Source organism: Camelus dromedarius, chromosome 6 (assembly GCF_036321535.1).
Source record: "Camelus dromedarius isolate mCamDro1 chromosome 6, mCamDro1.pat, whole genome shotgun sequence".
NCBI classification, from domain to species: domain Eukaryota; kingdom Metazoa; phylum Chordata; class Mammalia; order Artiodactyla; family Camelidae; genus Camelus; species Camelus dromedarius.
In genome coordinates this window covers 11,483,919-11,506,122 of record NC_087441.1, presented here as the reverse complement: position 1 = coordinate 11,506,122, position 22,204 = coordinate 11,483,919, and the positions used below count along the sequence as shown (strand labels likewise).

The 22,204-nt window shown below is 38.5% G+C and overlaps 1 protein-coding gene across 8 annotated transcripts in view; it reads right to left on the bottom strand.

Annotated features, from left to right (window-relative positions):
• IPCEF1 (interaction protein for cytohesin exchange factors 1) overlaps positions 1-22,204 on the bottom strand; it is a 153,632-nt gene that overhangs the window by 49,211 nt on the left and 82,217 nt on the right. For 4 of the 8 annotated variants that reach the window (XM_031456594.2, XM_064486558.1, XM_064486555.1 and 1 more), the window contains 2 exons: positions 21,482-21,521; positions 20,696-20,865 (listed from right to left, as the gene is read on the bottom strand). In XM_031456594.2, the coding sequence (XP_031312454.1) occupies positions 20,696-20,865; positions 21,482-21,521 (210 nt within the window). Of the gene's footprint in view, positions 1-20,695; positions 20,866-21,481; positions 21,730-22,204 lie in introns of those variants that run through there. The other 4 variants (XM_031456596.2, XM_064486557.1, XR_010381212.1 and 1 more) reach the window with 3 other exon arrangements.

Below are 22,204 nucleotides of genomic sequence, written 5' to 3'. Positions count from 1 at the left end.
TTGTATAATTTCATTTATATGAAATCATTCAGGTATATCCATAGAGACAGAACACAGATTAGTGGGTATGGGTTTGCCTTTGGGTGTGATGAAAGTGTTTTGGAACTAGACAGATAAGGTGGTTGCACAACATTGTGAGTGTACTAAATACCACTGAATTGCTCACTTAAAAAATGGATAATCTTATGTGAATTTCACCTCAATTAAAAAAAAAAAACCTATGTTAGGCTAAGGTATGTTCATGTAAATTCCTGTAATTATTTTAGAAAGGATGAAACAATTTATATTCACCATTTCTTTCTACTTCCTCCCCTCATTCATTTCTATGCCCACTATTCCACAGAAGGGGTAGTTACCATGAACATCACTGATTTTCATGTTGCTGAATCCCATCTACGCTTCTTAGCCCTCACTTAATTGAACTCAAGGAACTGACACTACAACCCACCTCCTCTCCCTTGAAATGCCTCATATCTTGCCTTTCTGACAACACTTTCCAGCTGCCCCTCTTCTCCTCTAACTACTTTTTGCTTTCTTTCAGAGGATCTTCTTCTCCCCCCTATTTCTTAAATGTCACTATTCCCCAGATTTCTAACCACAGACCTACTCTCTTCTTATTCCAATACTCTCTGTAGGGGATCACACACACACTCCCACAGCTGCATGTATAACCATTGTACACAAAGGTCCAAAACCTATATCTCAAACTCATTTCAATCCTGGTGCTCCTGTCCCAAGATCCAACCACCTAGTGTTGGTATTCAATGGCTATTCCATGGGCTCTGTGTTGTGGACCCAATATTTGTGTCCCCCAACCCCCAAATTCCCATGTTGAAGCTTTAAACCCCAATGTGATGGTATTTGAAGGTGAGGCCTTTGGGAGGTAACTAGGTTTAGATGAAGTCACAAGGATGAAGGCCCTATGATGAGATTAGTGCCCTTGTAAGTAGAGAAAGAGACCAGTGGTTTCCCTCTCACTCCCTGCTCGTCCTCCTTCCAAGGACATGGGGTAAAAAGCAGCTGTCTGTCAACCAGAAAGAAGCTCCTCGTCAGACATGGAGTCTGCCAGAACTCGATCTTCGATTTCCCAGCCTCCAGAACTATGAGGAACAAATATTCGTTGTTTAAGCCAGCCAGACTACGGTATTTTACTATGGTAGCACAAACTGACTTAGGCTCTTCCCAAGAGTGACAAATCCAAGACCAAACTCATCATCTTCCTCCATGAAATGCCTGCTCCTCCTTTCTCATTTCTTCAGTGAGTGATATCACTTTCTACTCAGTTGTCAAAAAAAAGGGAAATATGGAAGACATCTTCAACTCTTCAATCTCCTTCTCAGCACCTGTGCAAGGAACCACTAGGAACCATCTGTGCAAGGAACATCATTGCTGCATCTGTCAAGAGCTCTTCAGCATATCCATCATCTACCACCTCCTTCAGATCACCATTAACTTTCAAATGAATTACTGCAAAAGTCTTCTAAATTATTATCTCTCTCTGTAAATCTGTCCTGTCCTCCAATTTAGTGTCCAAATCACAATCACAGCAAATCTTCACTCCATGAACTTCTCTCATTAATATTCTGCATGGTTCCCAGCTGCTCCTGGATAAAGTCTAAGTGCCTTAGCAGAGTATATAGTGATCAAGCCTTGTTTAATTATATAATTTCATCTCCTTCAGTGTCTCCACACCTTACCCAACCAAAACTAAATAAAAAAAAATTAAAACACGGGAAAAAAACAATGCTTCCATGATATGAATTAGAATTGACACCCAACTTAAAGCATTATTAGCCTCTAGACAATTTATTTTCAGTATAAGAAGCCCATCTTGAATGGTAACAATACAAAAATCAATCAAAAATAAATAAATACTGAAATACATGAGATAAATTGCAAATCTTCATTTGAGTGGATTCCTTTCCTAAGGAACTGAAATGGTTGAGATTCCTTCAAATAAGAGCCTAAATAAATTTGAGTAAATGACAACTTAGTGTTTCCCCAGTAAATCTTTCCTTTATGAACAAAGGCATTTTTTTAAATTGTACTTAAGACCTTCAAGCTGTATTCAAAATCACAGATAACTGTGTCAAAAATTGCTTATTTGACTTTCAAAAAATGCCTCAAAAATGACAATCACAGTGGGAAAACTCTGAGGAAATGACAGTTTTCTCCTCTTTCTCCTTCTTTCCCTCCTCCCACCCCCTCAGATCCCTTGTTCCTTATTATATTAACTAAAATAACTTTTTTGAATGGCATCCTTCCTCTTTAGTAATTCCTAAATTCTTGAAAAGTTACTTGAAATTTCTGTACTGGTACCTGCAATTTTCTCTCTGGATTCTAATGTAATAAAAATCTTGTTCTCTTGCCATAAGTATCAAACCAACCTTTGGCCATTGTGCAAACTTGTCTTACCAAATCTAGTCTTAAATTCTGAAGCAAAGTAGTGCATTTCACTTTGTGATATGATGTCCTACAATCTTCAAAGTGTTCTTCCTCATGCATCCGTCCACCCACTTTTCCCAGCAACTCTGATTTTGTTCATCTCAGTGGAGTTTCATCTGTAGTTGGTGTATTAGGCACCATTAGACATACATTTTTATCAAAACTATCAGTTTTATACATTCATTTATTCAACAAATATTTATTGAGTACCTTCTTTGTGCCAGGTACCATGCAGATATTTGTGCTGTATCAATGGACATAACAGACATCTCTACTCTCAAGGAGAAAACCGACAACAGCTCAACATATGAACACATAAATTATGTAGCGCCCTGTAGGCAATCACCGCTATGGAGAAAAGTAAAGTTGATCAGGGTAAAAGTTCTGACTGTAAGCAAGATAGGATGCCTTCTGCAACTAGGCTTATAATGCCCCTCCTCCCTCACTCCCCTAGATATGTATCCACGAAGCAACTTAGGTGTGACCTTCTCCAAAACTTTTCCCTGCTCCTCTGAGCCTGAATAGATGCCTTCCTCTTTGTGCCCCCGGACTAGTGGTGGGCTTTGCTTACATCTTCTCTTACTGTATTTAGTCATCTAGTTACTCCTGTTTCTCCAACAATGAGCATCTTGATGGAAGTAATTTTGTCATTTATGGTTATATCTTAATTCTTGGGAGAAGGCAGGTGTTCAACACATGTGAAATAAGTGAGTTTTATGAATGAATGAATGAATAATGGCAGGAACATGGTCTTTTTCCTCTGACAATAAAGAAAGTGCTAAAATGAGATGCAGAAGCCACTTTGCAAAACAGACTGGCAGTTTTTTAAAATATAAACATACAATTACCATACAACCTAGCAGTTCCATTCCTCGGTATCTACCCAAGAGAAATGAAAGCAGATGCCCACGCAAAGATTTGCAAGCAAATATTTATAGCAGCATTACTCATAATAGCCAAAAACTGGAGACAATCTAAATATCCATCAATTGGCAAATAAATAGTGTGGTATATTCATACAATGGAATATTGTTTAGAGAACATCTGACATGTGCTGAAACATGGAAGAATCTTGAAAACTTAATGCCAAGTGAAAACCAGACAGAAGAAACCATGTAATGCTGTGTGATTCCTTTATATGAAATGTAGACAAAGGGCAAATCAGTGGAGACAGAAAGTAGAATAGTGGCTGCCTGGAGTTGGGGATAGGAATAGAGATTGACTGTAAACAGGCATAAATAATTTTGTTGATATGATGAAAATGATCTAAAGCTGATTTATTATGATGGCCCATCACTCAGTAAATTTACCAAAAATTATTAAACTGTAAATTTGAATAGGGTAATTTTATGTTATGTAAAATATATTTTAATAAAGCTATTGTTAAAAACATAAGATGCAGGAAAAGTTTGGGGAGTAAATAATTGTGAATGAAATCCCTCCTGTTTGGCTAACAGTAAGACTTGAAAGAAGGTAAAATATGAGGTCTCTGATGATCCACTGATGACTCAATGATTTGTTTAAACTTTAGACACAAAATTGGGTTAATATTTCTTTCTTGCTTCAATTTTGGACCACAGGAATTTGAGAGTCAAAAATATTTTATATATCTGTCTTAGTTATTTTCATCAAGACTCAGAATTTATGATGATCTGCTTTTGAAATATGTCAGTTAACATTAAATATATATATATAAATAAAATATAATTAAATATTAAATATGTATCACCAAGCCAAAAATATTTTACATAGAATTTGCCACACTTCAGACATATTTTTTAAAATTAAAATAGGATATCAAATTTTAATATTTAAATGTAAAAATATGTGTTCATTGCCATCAATAAAGTTTGGATTTTTTATGCTACAAAACCTTGCAAAATAGACAAAACTACTTCTTAAGGATCAACATATGTCAGGAAAGTAGAAGGCAGACCGAGAAAAATATGAGTGATTTTCCAGAGGCTAAGTAGGTCAAAGAAGATCAAACCAGAAATAAATGAAGCAGAATATAGTAAATTATTATGTATTACACAGTTTTTAAAAAAGTATAATTATGTCTCTATTCTCACTAGCACCCTATTTCCTTGATTCTAAGAAGCCTGATTTTTCATACTTCAATAATTCTGAAATCAAGAAGCACCTTGGAATCTATATGTATTTTCATCGTACCATTTCCCCAAAAATCCTGTTGTTAAACTATAGGTCTTTAATGAAGAGAATGTTAAATTCGAGGAAAAGAGTAGCTTCAAAAACAAAATATAGATTTCTTTGTAACATGCTTTTGTGTTTGTGTATGAATGTGGATTTAACATTCTTGGAATTACTTTAAATAAATTTAAGTGAAGTAACCCAATGAATATCAAAATCAGGAGAAGCTGCGAAACTCCATTTCTCCATATAAATTCATGGTTTGCTCAGTTCTGCTCTGAAACCCTCAGCATGCTGGAAACAGGCAAAGTCTAAACTCTAAGCAGAGCTGCTCTGTCACTTTGGAACAGTTGTCACTAAATTCTAATGGCCTATTCTTTTCTTTTATTGTAGTGTCTTTGTCTGGTCTTGGTGTCAGGTTAATGCTGGCCTCATAGAATGAGTTAGGAAGTATTCCCTCCTCTTCAGTTTTTTGGAATCTACTGAGAAGGATGAACTCTTTAAATGTTTGCCAGAATTCCCCTGTGAAGCCATCCAGTCCTGGACTTCTGTTTGTTGGGAATTTTTTTATTACTCATCCAATTTCAACACTAGGAATCGGTCTGTTCAGACTTTCGGATTCTTCCTGATTTAGTCTTAGAAGATTGTATATTTCTAGGAATTAATCACTTCTTCTAGGTTGTCCAATTTGTTGGCATATAACTGTTTGCAGTATTCACTTATGATTGTATTTCTGTGATGCTGGTTGTTACTTCTCCTCTTTCATTTAAAATTTTGCTTATTTGAGCCCTCTTTTTTTCTTAATGAGTCTAACTAAAAGTTTATCATTCTTATCAATATCTTTAAAAAAAAGCTGTTAGTTTCATTGATATTTTCTATTGTTTTAGTCTCTATTTTTGCTTATTTTTATTATTATTTCTTTCCTTCTGCTGACTTTGGGCTTTGTTCTCCTTTTTCAAATTCCTTTAGACAGAATGTTAAGTTGTTTATCCGAGATTTTTCTTATTTCTTAAGGCAGGCCTATATCATTAAATACATCTCTCTTAGACCTGATTTTGCTATATCCCATAAGTTTTAAAAAGCTGTGTTTCTTTTTTCATTTGTCTCAAAGTATTTTCTGATTTCCTCTTTGATTTCTTTGTTAACTCACTGGTTTTCTAGCAGCATGTTGTTTGGTCTCCATATGTTTGTGGTTTTTCCGTTTTTCTTCCTATAATTGATTTCTAGCCTCATACCATTGGGGTCAGAAAAACGTTTGATATAATTTCAATGATCTCAAATTTATTGAGACATGTTTTGTCACTTAGCATGTGATCTATCAGGGAGAAAGTTCCACATGCACATGAAAAGAATGTGTATTCTGCTGATTTTGGATGGAATGTTCTGTAGATAATCTATTAAATCTATCTGATATAATGTATCATTTAAGGTAACTATTTTATTACCGAGTTTCTGTCTGGATGATCTGTACACTGATGTAAGTGGGCTGTTAAAGTCCCCTTGTATTATTGTATTATTGTCAATTTCTCCCTTTTTGTCTGTTAATATTTGCTTTATATATTTAGGTGCTCCTGTATTAGGTGTATATATGTTTACAAATATTATATCCTCTTTGCTATATATTTTGTCTTAAAGTCTACTTTGTCTGATATGAGTATTGATACCTCTGCTTTCTTATCCATTAACAAGTGAATGGATAAGAAAGACATGGTATGTATACATATATATATATATATGTATATATATATACACACACACACACACAAGTACAGACACAAAATTGAATACTACTCAGCCATAAAAAAGAATGACATTTTGTCATTTGTAACAATACAGATGGACCTGAAGGGCAGTATGCTTAACGAATAAAATCAGACAGTGAAAGACAAATACTGTATGTTTTCACTTATATGTGGAACCTAAAAAGTAAAACAAATGAATAAACATAGCAAGGCAAAAACAGACTCACAGATACAGAGAACAGACTGGTGGTTACCAGTAGGGAGAGGGGTGAGGGAAGGGCAAAATGAGTGAAGGAGATTAAGAGGTACAAACTACTGGATATAAAACAGATAAGTTACAGGGATATAATGTACAGCACAGGGAACACGGCCAATATTTTATAACAATTTTATATGGAGTCTAATCTTTAACAACATCAAATTACTAAGCTGTACACCTGAAACTAATATAATACTATAAGTTAATTATACTTTATTTAAAAGTAAACAATAAATAAATAAATTCTATTGGTACATAGACTTGTAGCACTAGAGAAATCTGAATTATATCCTCTAAAATACAAGATAAAAATAAACTGAGATGAAAGAAAAGATGAAATCAACTTTTAAAGTTCTAGTTCTACAGAGAAACAGTCATTCTCACACACTCTGGGTGTTTATACGAAATGGAACCCAGTGGAAGGAAACTGAGCAGTAACTAACAAAAATCCATTTGCCTTTTGACCCAGAAATCCCACTTCTTGGATCTGTATTAAATATAAAAAATGCTGAATGGCATACGCATTATAACATTATCAAAAGACTGGAAAAAATCTAAATGTCTATTATTGGGGGACAGTTGAATAAACCATGCATCCACATACAATGAGTAACTATGATACACTATGATACATATACATATAGAGTATACAAATAGAGTAATCTCCAGGGCAAAGCAAGAGGAAAAGTAAGGTACAGTACAATAGACACAGTATGCTAATTTTGTGCAAGAGAGATGGGGTATGCCTCTGTATGCTTACTTGCATATATCTGTAAAAAGAAACAGTAGAAAAATAAAACAAAAACAACATAGAAGAAGGGAGAAAAGAAGGTAGAGAAACAGGGATGGAAAGCAAGACTTACCTGGTTGCAACTTGTCATACAGTTTTGACTTTGGAATGGGGTGAATGATTTATAGTTAAAATTTTAAAAAGCAGGTCCAAAATGAAAAGCACCTAGAAACAAAGGAACCTAACTACACATAAACATGATGACATAACCCTACACAAATGATAATTACTCAAAGGAACCTTAGTCTAAGAATGTTTACCAGTGACCTTGTTATTATTTTTAGACAGTCTTAGTAGTTTTTCTTCCCCTCAAAAAAATTGCATGAAATCTAAAGCTTCCTTCGTTCTCTCCATATGACAGAATACATGATGCACTTTGTTCTGATAAGAAATTCAACTCCCTCCTCCTTTCAGAAAACAAAATATGAAGATTATATACCAAGGCAATCTCTATTCTGCAACGATCACCTGGGCCTGCAGGCCAAGAGCTGAGTTTATTAGCACTGGGCTATGACACGCACAGCAAGGGAAGAAGGAAAAATGTTTTTTTTTGTTTTGTTTTGTTTTTAGATATCTAATGCCACTGGGCAGTGAGAATGGCTGAAATCCTTTTAAGAAACGTCATAATCTTGAGTAACATCTAATACCTAACATGTGTTGAGTGGTAAGCACCTGCCATCTAGCTTATCTTTGCCTTTAGAAGGAAATTCATCACATCCAAGTGCCAGAATTTACGAAACTGATCCCTTTTTAACCTAGATAGGCATTATAAAATAGGAAAGTTACGCGGTGTTATTAAAGTGACAAAACTCAGACCAGAACCCAGAAGTAGGGTAAATAATTCTAAAAAAGAATTTCTTCCATCTCAACCAGGAGCTAAAATAGAAAAGAATCTGCAGTTGACGGATGGCCCTGGATTTGGAATCAGAATATCTCAAAGCAAGCCACTTACTGTGCAGTTTTAAGCAGAGCACTTAACCTCTCCCATCAGCATCCATGCAGAGGATCTAACCAGTGTTTCAAGGCCAACATAGATTTGTGCTAATACTGTAAAACTAAACAGAGCAAAGTATTCAGAGCCATACAAAATTAAATATTGCATTGCTAATGATAAGAATTTGGGGAAGGAATGGAAGGAAAATAAAAGAGAAGGAACGACCCAGAAAGACAAAAGTGAAGAAAAAAGTTTTTCACTCTGTCCACTGTCAGCTGAGCCCCCTAAATAGTTCTTCTGTGTCTCAGCTCCCCCATCTCCTCTTCATCAGATTGTCACTGTCAAGAACTGTTTTACATTCTTTGGAGAACAATAATGCTAGCAAGCTCACTATATCTTTCATACATTATCTGGGGTATGCTTTTATTAAAACGTTATTGCATTTGGGTTTATCTAACACTACATTATGCATATAATGAGACTTTAATCCAAAGAGACTTTCTTCTTACAGCTGTTTAGAAATAGATTTTCTACATAGAAAACATTTGGTAAACGTTTTTGATTAATAAACAGAAAGGCCCAATTTCCCACAGAACCCACAGAATCCTGACAATAACTATAAAAGTGAACTGAAGGTGCTGACTGTGATCATTACGGTGGTTGTGAGGGGGCTGAGACTCTGTAAGGGGGGAAGGAAAGGCTCTGAAGGTGGCAGACCACTTGGAGCTGATGGGGCTGGTGACCCAGCCACAACAGCCCCTCATCCCGATCCCAGGGTCACACTGGCCCGAAGTCCCCCCCCCCCCAGCACATGCATCTCTTTGCGGGAGGGCTCCTCAGGCTGCCGGATTCCACTTCTCCACTTGTGTAGAGGTGCTCGGGAATCACTTCCCCCAGGACAGGTCCTCAACCAATGACCAACGGGACTTGGTGTATAAATATCCCAGCTCCCATGCCCCTTGGGAGGAAAACCCTGAGGTGCATGTGCTCACAGCTCTCAGGGTCCCCCAGAAGAATTAGGCTTCAGTGACCCACAGGTATAACTTGCTTGCTCCGGGGAGCTTTATCAGCTAACTTTCCACCCTTTCTCACTTCCTCACTCCCTTTTCAAGTATTTCCAGTATCACTTCCCAAAGATACCACTTGCACCCAAATTCTCTTCTCAGGGTCTGCTTCTGGGAACTCAAAACCAAGATGCTACTCCTCTCCCAGAAAAGATTATCACTCAGGGTTCCTGCTCATGAGCAGCACATCTGCTCGGCGCCATAGTCCCTCTTCATTACTTCCTTTTAAAAATCACCCAAGGATATGGCCACCTCATTGTCATATTAAGTCATATTTAAGTGGTGACCAAGAAGTGACTAGCATCTTACTCTATGATTTGTAAATCAGCTCTGCTAGCCAGCCATTCTTACTTGCATTCTTCCATTCTCTCCCCGTGAAATCAAATCGTAAATGAAAGTAAGTTACTAGTGAACTTTCTAGTATTCTGACATACAAAGATAGTCATTACCTTCTGAAGTATCATTTTCAAAAACAATTATCAAAAGCAAGATGGAAACATTAGTGTAAAAGAATCCTATGTTATTGTTCTCTATAATACAAAACCTTCACCACAGAGCACACAAGGCCATTTGTGATCTGTCCCTGTCCAGCGTCATCTCCCCTCAGTCCTTCAGAAGCCTTAAAACCCCAAAGATGCTATCAGTTTCACCTACTTAGAGTTGGTCTCTTCAGCAACATGGTCAGAAAAAGAAAGGAAGAAAGCACTAAAAAGGAAGTAAAGTTTTAAATGAATAGAAAGGAATCTTATTAAATCTTACTATTACAGAATAAATTACACCTCTTGCTTCCCAATAAATTTCATCTACCATCCACAGTTACAGCAGGCGTGGGGAAGAATAAATAAAGGAGCAGCACTTCAGAAAATTTGAAATCTGCTACATTTGCTTCAATATTAGAAATTTAGGAGAAATAACTAAATAAGTTTAGTTCTTTCAAAATCACATATAATTGTGCCTTCACACAATGTATATTAAGTCCTGCAATACTTCAGAAATATTCAATCTCTTCAAACTGTTTTCATGAGTTTCATGAGTGCCATTAAGGTACTATTCAGCCACAACAAAACAACCCCAAATGGGAAAAGACGTTTTTCCATAGAAGACATACAAATGGCCAAAGGAACACGAAAAGATGCTCAAGAGAAATGCAAATCAAAACCACAACGAGACACTACCTCACACCCTTTAGTACAGTTACTATCCAGAGAAAAACAAACAGAAAAACAGAAAATAACAAGTGTTGGTGAGGATGTGGAGAAAAGGGAAGCCTTGTGCACCACTGGTGGGAATGTAAAATGGCCACCATAAAAAGCAGCATGGCATTTCCTCAAAGAATTAAAAATAGAATTGTCAGGTGATCCGGGAATTCCACCTCTGGGTATATAACCAAACGAATTGAAAGCAGGGTCTCAAAAAGGCATCTGTACACCCATATTCACAGTAACATTATTCACAGTATCCCAAAGTTGGATACAACCCAAGTGGCCCTCAACAGGTATGAATGGATAAACAAAATACGGTAGACACATACAATGGAATATCATCCAGCCTAAAGAAGGAAGGAAATTCTAACACATGCTGCAACTTGATGCAATGAAGCTTGAAGACATTATGCTGAGTGAAATAAGCCAGTCACAAAAGGACAAACACTGTATGATTCCAATTATATGGGGTACCTAGAACAGGCAGACTCATAAAGACAGAAAGTACAATGGTAGTTGCCAGGGACGGAGGAGAGAAGAAATGGGAGTTATTGTTTAATGAATACAGCATTTCAATTTTGTAAGATGGAAAGAGTCCTGGAGATGTTTGCACAATAACATGAATGTACTTAATGCCACTGAACTGTACCCTGAAAAATGGTTAAAATGGGAGATTTCATGTGATGTGCAGTTCACCACAATTTTAAAAAAATACTTTTAAGAAATTTAAGACACTACTCAGGAAATCATTATTTGTCAGTAAAGGATGAAAATGCATTTGCCATAGTAAGTTTCATAAGATTCAAAATAGGAAAATTTCAGTGGTTATTTACCACGCTGTTCAATAGCACCATCTCTTCCACAGGGAATAGCCAGTTATTCACATTACTGTTTAACAGATAAGGAGGAAGGGTCCAGAGAGGGTGGGTGCTTGCTTTAAGCTGTTAAGTGGCTTCAGCATCAGAGTAGGACCTGTCCTCCCAATTCAGAACCCAGGGACATCTTTGACTACAGCATGTCACTTCCTTGTGTCCTTTTTGAAGACACTGTTTCAAACATGTTCTTCTAAATTATGAGTCCTTTAAAAAATATTAAATATTTTGTTTGAAATTTCCACTACATAGCTTCTTTTTGAAATGTTCTTAAAACATATTTTATAAGTGGAAGACTAAACACAGCAGCAAGATGACAGATGAGTTTATCAGCTAGCCTGTGTGTAGAAGCAGCTGGGTCCTTGGCTTTTAAAAGAGCTTGCTCCAGAGGGATGATAAATCTTCCAATAATGACTTCTCAGAAAAATCCTCAAATCTAACCAAAAGTTCAGCTCATCCCATGGGCCACTTCTCATTCTACTGCTTGGGAAATGTGCACGCAGCCCTCATCACTAAATCATGGATTACCTGAACTCTTCCTCCAGGACAGGAACTGCTGTGCTGAAGAATCCCCAGGGCTTCTTAGTTCCCTCTCCTGTTTTATGGCTTAAAATCACCCTTTACACAGGCCCAGGAGGCATATTTTTAGAATCTCTAGCCTATGATAGTCCATTGCCGCCCAAAAGAAAAAAAAAGAAGCCATTTCTGGTGTCTGAAAATCCTTATCACAATTCTTCTGCATCCTAAAATCACAATTTTATGCAAGCACATTTCATCTAAAGCAAATATAAAATTGCCTTTCTTTGTATGTATTCCTTTGATTTTTTTTTTTATATTGCTGTAAGATGCATTTGACCTTCTGAAAATCACTCTGAATTACGTAGGGAGAGTGTTCTTGGTCAAAGTGTACATGTAAGAAAATGAATGCAGAGTTACATCACTGACCTAGGACTACATAACTTAGTAAGAAAGTACAGGAAAGAGTCCAGTGACCGTTGTCCCTTATACCCATGCTGGCGAAACCCACCTTCCTGCCCGCCTGCTTCCTGCTTCCTGCTAAAAGAATAACTGAGTTATACACACACACACCTGCCAATGTATTTATGCACATATTTATAATTATATAAATACATATATTAAACACCCACATAACTATAAATTAAATATATATCGCTTTATATTCAATTTAGTGTATGTATGTTTGTATATTCTATTTCCTTTTAGCTCTTTTAAAGGATTTTAAAATAAGAGGACTTCTGATTTTAAAGTCTATGGATTGATAAACTATGACCTATCCATATGTAGAACTCACAGCCATTAGAAATGATGTTGTGGATATGTACGTATTGACATGAAAGTATGCTGATAATACATTGCTTAGTGAGAAAATCAAGTTATGATATCATGCTTAGCACGATTTTACTTTTGGAAAACATAAAAAAAAAGATGGTTGGAAACAGAGATATCAAAATGTTTACAGTGATCACATCACAGTGATGGAATCATAACTCATTTAAATAAATGATCTTAATTCATTTATTTCCGTTTGCTTCTATATCTGTCTGATATTTTAAAGCATTTTCTTAATTACTTAAGGCATTTTTTTAAAATTCTTTAAATTTCCAAGAAGCAAGAAGCTGGATTCTACCAAGCAAAGATAAAGTAAAACAGAGAGAGGTTGTGGAAACTCCAGAAAAAGCACAGCACATGCCCATAAATAAGAAGACAAGAGATAATGCTGTGTCCCCCTGACCGGACATTTCACCCACTGCTGTGAAGTAAGAGGACTGCCTTCTGATAAAGCCCAGTCTATGTCCTGAACCCTAGCATCCTCTTCCAAATCAGCAGTGCCTGAGCATAGCACTGCCTCTGGAGAACAAGACAAGAAATGAAAAATTTCATAGTCTTAGTGTTTCACAATTGCTTTCAAAAAGTTTAGAAAGAATTTAAAGGAGAATAACATTGGCAACATAAGCAATTGATCCCACATTGTGTGAATTTAGCAACAAGAAGTTGTTAAAAAAACAGCCTGGTTCAGCTACTGACTGTCCCCGATCATAAAGCTAACGGGGGGGGGGGGGGGGGATGACCCTTATTTTAGAAATACATTCTAGGATCTTCCAAGGAAAATAAGTCTGAGGACACAGTGATAGCATCAAAGAAAACAAATACATTAAACCAAAACCAAGCACCCATTTTAGAGATCTTTTCCACATATCTGAAATTATAATGAGGGAAGGAACAGAACTCAAAGAGTCCTCACTCACTCCTCTGTTCAGGCTTTCAAGTGGTACCTAAACAGTCGGGTTCAACCTTTTCACCCACCAGTCCTATCTGGAGGCAAACTGCTCCCTTACAGTGCCCTGTGTAGACCTGTCATCTTTCCCCCTCCTCACTCTCCTTTCCCAGACAAACTCTAGGAACACATCTTGGCAAAGAGTTCATCCATTTTCCTCAATTGGTCTGAACTGTCTTCACTGAAGAAACATGTTTAAATATTGGAACTTTGTTTGGGATACACTCAGAAGTTGGTTATTGGCTAAAACAATGAATACGGAGGTCAAATAACTTAGAAGCCCATAATTTATAAAGCATCTCATCTGGTGGGATTCTGGGAATCTATCGGATATTCAATAATGCTTTGATTAATTGATTTATGTAACTAATTGATAATTAAGTAATGTGATATGTAATTATCTTAAAAAACTTGCTGGGTGCCTACTGGTGCTGGCTTCTAGGGACACAGTGTAAACCAGAGGGGTAAAGAATAGATCCTCAGGTGTTTACGCTGTAGTGGGACAAAGCAAAAGAGGAACAGAAGCTCCGATGGCAGTGTTCATACATTCCTACAGAATTTTTGTTCAGCCTATGGTAAACTCACTGGGACATTTTTCAGGGTCTATGCAATAGGTGATTAAGCTAAGGCTTAACATGTCTCTTTCAAAGGGTGAAGTAACCCATTCCTTACTTTTCTTATGCTGGGGAAAAAAAAAAAAAGATGTTCCATATTTACTGAAACTTTCAGAACACAAAAAGAGAAATTGTGGCTTTCAAGTAGCAGGTCTTCCCTATAGAGATTCTCATAAAACTGATTCCAAGAAAAATCCCTTCCAAACCTGAGATCCTCCAAAATTCACATGTCTGATACAGACACGGTTCCTTGAAACAGCAGACAGGTGGACCCACGCAGACGGTGAGGGGGGAGGACAGCCACATTTGGGCAGGCAGGCTGGATTTGCAAAGAACTGAAAAATCTGCATAATATGCATTAAACCAGATTACAAACCTCACCCGTTTACCAGAAGTTTTTATGAAACAAAGGGTTGGCGATTCGCCTTTACTGTACAAGGCCCAGGGGCCCTGGGCTCCCTTCAGCTGTTGACGCAATAGCGCAAATGGCATCAATCAAGGCCAGGTCTTCACCACTAACGACCATGGTTTCTAGTCCTTCTATACAGAGAAAGAATGTACAAAACTAAAATAGGCCCAAAAAGTAAATGACAAAGAGTCCAAATAAAATTCTCCATTTTTAGCCACAAACTTGTCTTCTCTCAATTTTCATATTATTTTCCCAGTCTCCCCGTGTGTGGCGTGTCCCAAACTTTCAGTTTCCATTTACAGTCCAGGAGTTCGTGTCTCAATACCTGCCTTTTGTCACCACCTCCTCACTGGCCCTCTGGAAGCTCCTTCATCTCCAATACATCCCATTTATTACTGCTAGATTAATATTTTCACAGGCCAACTCCATTAGATCATCTCCAGACTCAAGAATATGCAGTGGCTCCCTACTGCCTGCTGGATTGAATCCACACTCCTGCCCTGTGCTTTTGACAGCCCATTTACCAGTCCTAGCACATCTCTAAATGGGGAGGCCGTGCAGCCCCAGGCAGTAGTCTGGCTTTGGTACTGGTAGGTCTCTTTTATAATCCCAGCCTTGCCATTTACTCCTTACCCAACTTTGAGCAAGTTACTTAAATTCCCTGAGCTTCAGTAAACTCCTCTGGAAAATGAGAATAATAAAATCTATCTTGTCAGGTTATTAAGAGTATTTAGTATAATGTCTAACACAACTGGTTGGCACAGTTCATTTATATTTTCATTTCTTTGCTCATATTAGTCCCCAGACTGGAATGCCCATCCCCCTACCCTCTATCCTTGGGGAAAAAAACTGCTTTCCAAGGCTGATCTTAAGAGAATCTTCCCCATGAAACAGCCTTTCTATATTCACTGCAACCCACAGAAATAATGTTTTTATTTGGTGAAAACTGTTTATCTAGTGAAGAAGGCTGGCCTCTGACCAAGGAAATCATTCAGCTTTGGAAACTAATTTTTTAAAAAAGAAAAAACACACACCTTCCTGGGTAAAAAGGAAAGAGAATCTTCCAGGAACAAAAGTTGCTGTGGCAGAATTCCCTCACATTTGGCCCAGAATACTTCCCTCATCCCTGGAATGTACAGAATTCATCTGTATTGCTCAACTCCAGAACCATTTTTTTCACCAATTTTTCTCTGAGCATGGCATTTACATAGATCTTTTCCCCTCCACCTGTCTGTGAACTCTTAACTGAGAGAAGAATTGTAGTCTTTTTTTTTAAATCCCATAATAGCATTTGCAACAGTTAGCCCAAATTATTTTTAAGTCCTCAGTAAATACTGGTGAAAGGATATGTAGGTGAGTGGGCAGGTGGGTGGATGGATGGATGGATGGATGGATGATAACCTCTTCGCGTTGAGCTCACTTAAAAAGAGATTTTTTTTTAATCTATTATCTGTTACTAACATTAAATGGTGCTTTGTAATTAAAGCTTAAATTGTTTGGGTAATGTCTCCAAATTGTATACCAGCATAACGCATATGTTCCCTTGATGTATTTTGATAGTCCACATGATGTTTTTGGATAATGTAGGAAAATATACTACAAAGATGAGTAAAAACATTCAAGAACCTCACTGATTTTAAGCGGGCTCTATAATAAAATAATATATATAATATTTACCATATGATCTGTCTTGGGTATAAATAAAATCCATAATACATTTCCCAAGGAATTAAGCAAAATTTTAATTAAGAATTCTTAGAAAAGAAAAATAAGAAGTTACAGCAAAAGGGAGAAATCTAAAAATATTAAAATTTAAGATAGTTTTAACAAATAAGTAATAAAACCTTTAAGGACCAATCCTGTCACTACTTCATACTGATGTGCTTGAAGGAAAACAATGATTCGGAACTTTACTTCTCCGTCACCAGAGAGAAGATATTGATCCCAAACATCAGTCTCCAGCTGCACCTGGAATCCAGGTGAAATGCTAGCATGGAGGGACTTCCCTGGGAAACCTTCCTTCTCTCTTTCAACATTTCTGCCCCCAGCCTCATGATCTTGATCAATCAACACTTGTTTTCGACCAGAGGCCATGCTTAGAAAGCACCTAATAAAGCAGCCTCTGATGAGATGTTAGCAGAATGGGAGCAGCTATGTGGGACCCATGTGGGACCACGGAGCCCATCTGACAACTCTCCAATTGTACCTCTTCCTGTATTTTTTAGGAATAGATGTGGAAACATCTTTACTGGAAAATTATTTTCCGTCAAAAGCAGTCCTTATTCACCATCCCGTTTCTCAACATTCTTAAGGGTAAGGTAAATGCTGATAATTCCTAAATCTCACTTATTTATGGAATCAACAAGTATTATCTGAGTGCCTAGTAAGTGTCAGACACTATGCAAGGAGCTAAAGACGTACTGTGGTCTTGCTCTGCAGAGGGTCGTCGGCTATGGAAAACAGCAGGTCTGACAACATGCACCAAAGAGAAGGAGAAGTGTAGTAAGGTCAAGTAAAGGCTGCTCTGGGAGCGTAAGAGGCAGCCTGATCTAGGTCAGGGGAAAGGCAAGAACACTGAGAGGATGCACTATTTAAACTAAAATTCGACTTAGGAGGAGGAATAAGCTTGAAGCGACTGGGTGGGAGAAGGACTTTAGGGCCTGGATTTCAACTCCGGATTTTCAACAGCCAGGATTTTTAAGGCTGTTAAACTTGAATATGGCTCCGTAAGACTCAGCATGCCTTCTCGGGCACTGAATCATCGTCTGCGCACGTATTGTGGGCTGTGAAAAATGGTAGATGAGGCTCTGGACTTGACCTTTCTCGAGGAAATCTGGGTAATGCTGCTTGAAGCAGTGAAGCGTGGGGCACCATCTCAGCTACTGGGTAGCAACCATGACAACAGAACGCTGGGAGAGGGAAGGGTGACGTGGTCCCCTCGGCTTGTGTCAGGGAACCACAGAAACAAGCAAAGGGATCCCATGAGCTCGCTTGTACTTGCACAAAAGAGCTGCCCCACATTTCATTTCTAGAGTTGTTCTTTCAAAACCCTACCGTAAAGGCAGATGACAGGGGAATTATCCTCGTCCCTGCGTGGGGTCAGGCTGCCATATGGCAACAGCCCTGGGCTGAGGAGTCAAAGGGGCTGGAGGGGATCTGTTTTGCCCCACTTAGGACTTGGGTCACTGGGGGCAACATGCACAGGGTCTCAGAGTCTCAGCCCTCCCAACTTTCAAGATGTGGTGACGATTGCTACCTCGGAGGGTATTTTTGAGGCATTAAAGAAAGCATGTATGAAAGGTACCCAGACTACCCCTTGGCGTATGGTAGGCGTTCAGTAAGCGATGGCTCTGGCTGTGATGCCATCAGCTCCCTTACCATGTAAGAAAGAACGGCGAGTCGGGAAGGCAGAAGGCAAAGAAGTTTGCTCATCAGGCTTGGGTGCCTGGGAAGCTACTCTGCTGAACCGGAACTGCTTGAGTGGCAAGAAGGAAGTGAATGTTCTCAGCTTGAGGGTATGTGTTGGCTCTTATTTCACAGTTGTTCACGCAGATAGCAGGACTGTGACACTGTTAATTAAGTATTCATTGGGTAGCCTTTTTTCCCCAAAACAAACATAATTGAGATATCAGGGTGTGTGCATGTGTGTGGAGAGAGAGGATTCCACTGTCACACAGTCATAGAATTAGGGAGCTGAAAGGGTCCTTCCGTTATATTCTACTAGTTTAATAGGATAATTCTGTGCCAGATAACAGTAAACATATTCTCCGTTCAACGTTGCTAATCTGATTCTATTCCTCTACGTGATTTGCTACCTGAATACTGCTTTAGGTGTGTGCATGAAAGCAAGTGAGGACAGGGGTGCTGAGTGGGTCGGATGCTCCCTCCTTTTCCTCTTTCTAGTCTGGTCTCAGTCAATAGCGCTGCTCCCCTGCTCCCAGTGGAAGCATGAGACTCCTAATGCCTAAAATAGGTAATTCATTGCTCCTCTAAGAGAAGCTTAAGCCAAATGAACTGATGAAGCCAGATAAGCCAATTCTGTACTAACTATGTATGGTATGGAGGGCGCTTCCTCTAAATTCCATGAAGACAGGGACAGCACCCAGAACATATATGCAGAATAATGTGATTGAATGAGAAAATGAACACCATGCTTATATCTGAGCTTTGTTGCTTCCCACAGTGGTGCCATGCTCTGTTGGCACCCAATCCTTCCAGCAGCCTTGGAAAATTCCTAGAGAGCTATTAGAAGGCAAATCAGTAAGCCCTCTCATTTTCTAAAAGATGCAGACCATCACTGGCCCCAACTAACCAAAAGCAAGAGCCTAAAATAGTATACACGAGAGGAAGAAATTTCTACTGACCTTAATTAACTAACCTTCCTTAAGAAGGAAGCTGTATTTGTTTAGGGGAAATGCCCTAGGATAGACCCCAGCCGCAGGTTGCCTTAATTTGGGTAAAACCATTCCATGCTAGACAGGATGATGAATGGACCCAGAAGGGAAGAAGAAAGAGAGAAAAGAAGACAGTGGAAGGCTGCATACTCTGCAAGGGGGTTCTTCCTTGTGAACCTCCCAAATCTTTAATAAGTTGTTCAAACTCACCGAAAGCTCAAAAAGCATATTTCTGTAAAACTCAGTGAAGATGTCTGTGCCATGTTTTGGGTGAAACCAAAGCAGTAAGCTTGGGAACAGAGTACGAGGAGAGGGACTACAGAGAGAAGCACAGGGGCGGAATGCTTATTCCAGGGCCCTGCCATTGGATTTGAGTCCACTTTAACTGGATCCTTGCAGGACAGATGCTTTGGGGCGCGTGGGGGCACACATTTTTTATTAGTGGCCAGTGAATGTAAATTTATCAACTAAAAATGTCGCCCACCAACTGCACAGGGCATTTACTCTACATTTATAGTTTCATGCCCTAAAGCTCTGTTGCTTGAGAGATGGGTGTGCACAAATCATTTTAAAAGATTGGTGTCACATAAAAAGGAATTTTTCTGGCTTATGGGCAATTTTTAAATAATTTCCCCTTAATAGATTAAAGCACACCCGTTGCTGACCTCGACTATACCACAAAGAGAAACCCAAGATCTCCTGAGATCAGCAGTTGACAGCTCTGGGGTTAGTGGACAGAGTCCCCACGTGAAAGGGCTCTAATTCGATATTCAACAACATCGTTATTTTCAAAATGTTTCAAGCCAGGAAAGATCAGCACGCTTTTAAAAAAACTTTTATTGCCAGCTCTTCCCAACAGGAAACCAGCCTGTGAAGCCGACCACAAAAGTGTACTGCCTATTACCAGACAAATTAGGCAACTTTCTCATCAAGTGCTCTCCGAGCATCATTAGTTTAATGCCATCACTGCACACGCCAAAGAACAAGAGAGGACAGCCACCAACACAACACTGGCACACAGGTTAGCGATCCCAAAACCAACCCGCCCATAAAGACGGTCAGAGGAAAAGAAGATAATAAAGGAGGAGATAATAAAGAAAGGAGAATGTGGACTGAAACAGTTTACACCCCCAGTGGGTCTTAAAGTTGAGTCCTCTTTTTTTTAGTAGAGATCTTAACAATGTCACGTTCCCCTATCAAGTGATGCCCAGGTAAATCATGAAGTGATTAGCATTTCTCACGAAAGAGTAATATTAACAGGCCAAATCCTCCTTTATACATTTGGGTGCTTGTCTCCAATCAAAGGTCAGTCAAGCAAGATGATTTTCTTCTCTGTAAAGTAGTCGAATGACCTACATATCTGTTGGACCAGAAATGGTTTCTAGAACGTGTTTGTTCATTTGCTCTGTCCCAGATCCCAGAAATAAAAACTGTCTTTCCCATGGGGATCACCTGCCCCGCAGTGGCCTTTGACCCACCCCTTGTTACAGAGGCCGGGCACGGGAGGAAGGCGGTGGACTCACCAACTGATGGTTGTACCAGTAGAGCGACGATCCCTTCAGCACCACCCAGAACTTTTTCCATTTGTTGCCTAGGAAAGTTCCTTTCTCCTTTTTCTTATACAGCCACCCCTGGCAGTCAGCATGCCCCAGGTCTTTACATGATATCCTCCTCCGACTCATGGTGAAAAATCCTGCAACAATTACATGAAAAGGTAATGTGTTATTACCCTGCTTTATGTGACAGAATGAAAGGTAACTGTTCATTGTTTACCTCCTGGAAGTCGGATTCTTTTTTAACCAAGATTTATGCAAAGTAAATGCAAACAAAAAGTAGTTTATTTTTAAACATTCATTTGATGCTTAGAAGGTACAAGATACGATCAAAGGAAACAGTGAGACTCATGTGCAAGTGTTAGTCTTAGAATATTCCTCAACCAAATAAGTTGAGAAAGATGAAAACCATGATGAGTCTGGCAGGCACATCACTGCACCAACACAGCTCATTTCAACAATAATAGCAGTAGTTATGCAACAGACAGAGAAGGGTTAATGCCCACCTAGAAACACAGCCACCCGACTCTGTGCCAGTCTTCCTGAGCTCTGCTGACATCCCACGGGAGATTAGTCCAAATGAACGGCATGCCGTCATTTCTTAAAATCGATCCAAAATAACCCCAAATTAATCTGCCGTCCACCGCCTGATAGTAGCATTAACGCAGACAAAAATCTGATCCTACAGAAGGCATCCAAGAGAAAGCAACACTCACGCACACAAACAGAAGATAAAGACACAAAAGATCTAATTACCTTGAGTTTTCTTTCTCTGCTTCTGACGCAAGGGAACCTGCTGGAAATGCAGGAAGGGAAGAAAAGAGGAAATTTCTGATTGTGTTGTAACATTTGTAAAGAGAGAAAGAGGGAGGAGGTGGCAGTGTTTATGAGCAGGATGGAAGCTAAAAAAAAACTCTCCAAGCAGAGCTAACGGGGAGCTACTCGCTGAGACACAAAATGTGCTAATTAGACTCAATATACATTGAGCTGCACCTGGAAAAAAAAATACGTAACACAGCATTTATCACTGATGTTTCCTGTTTCCAGCCACAGGCAGCTTTTTCACTACCACTTTAGTTATGACAGGACAGTTCACTTAAGTTCTTAAAAATAATAAAATATTTCCCTTTTTATTTTTTTGAGAGAAGAAAAAATTATATCATGTTTCTTCTCTTGCTATTTCTAAATAATAGAAATAAAAATAGATAATCATTACAATCTTATAATGCAATTGATCAGACTAGTAATTCGTGGTCCTGTTACCACATAGGGTTACATCTAAACCACATGAATTAAACATCCCAAAAAAAGAAATTCCACAACCTCTTTTGGTGAACTTTAAGTACTTATCAACCCTTCTTATCAAAAAATTCTTATTTACAGCCAAATTTAAATTACTTATTGTCTACGTATTTGTGACTATTTTTCATATGTTTTATGGAAGATAAATTAATTACCAATTTCTATTCAAATATTCAA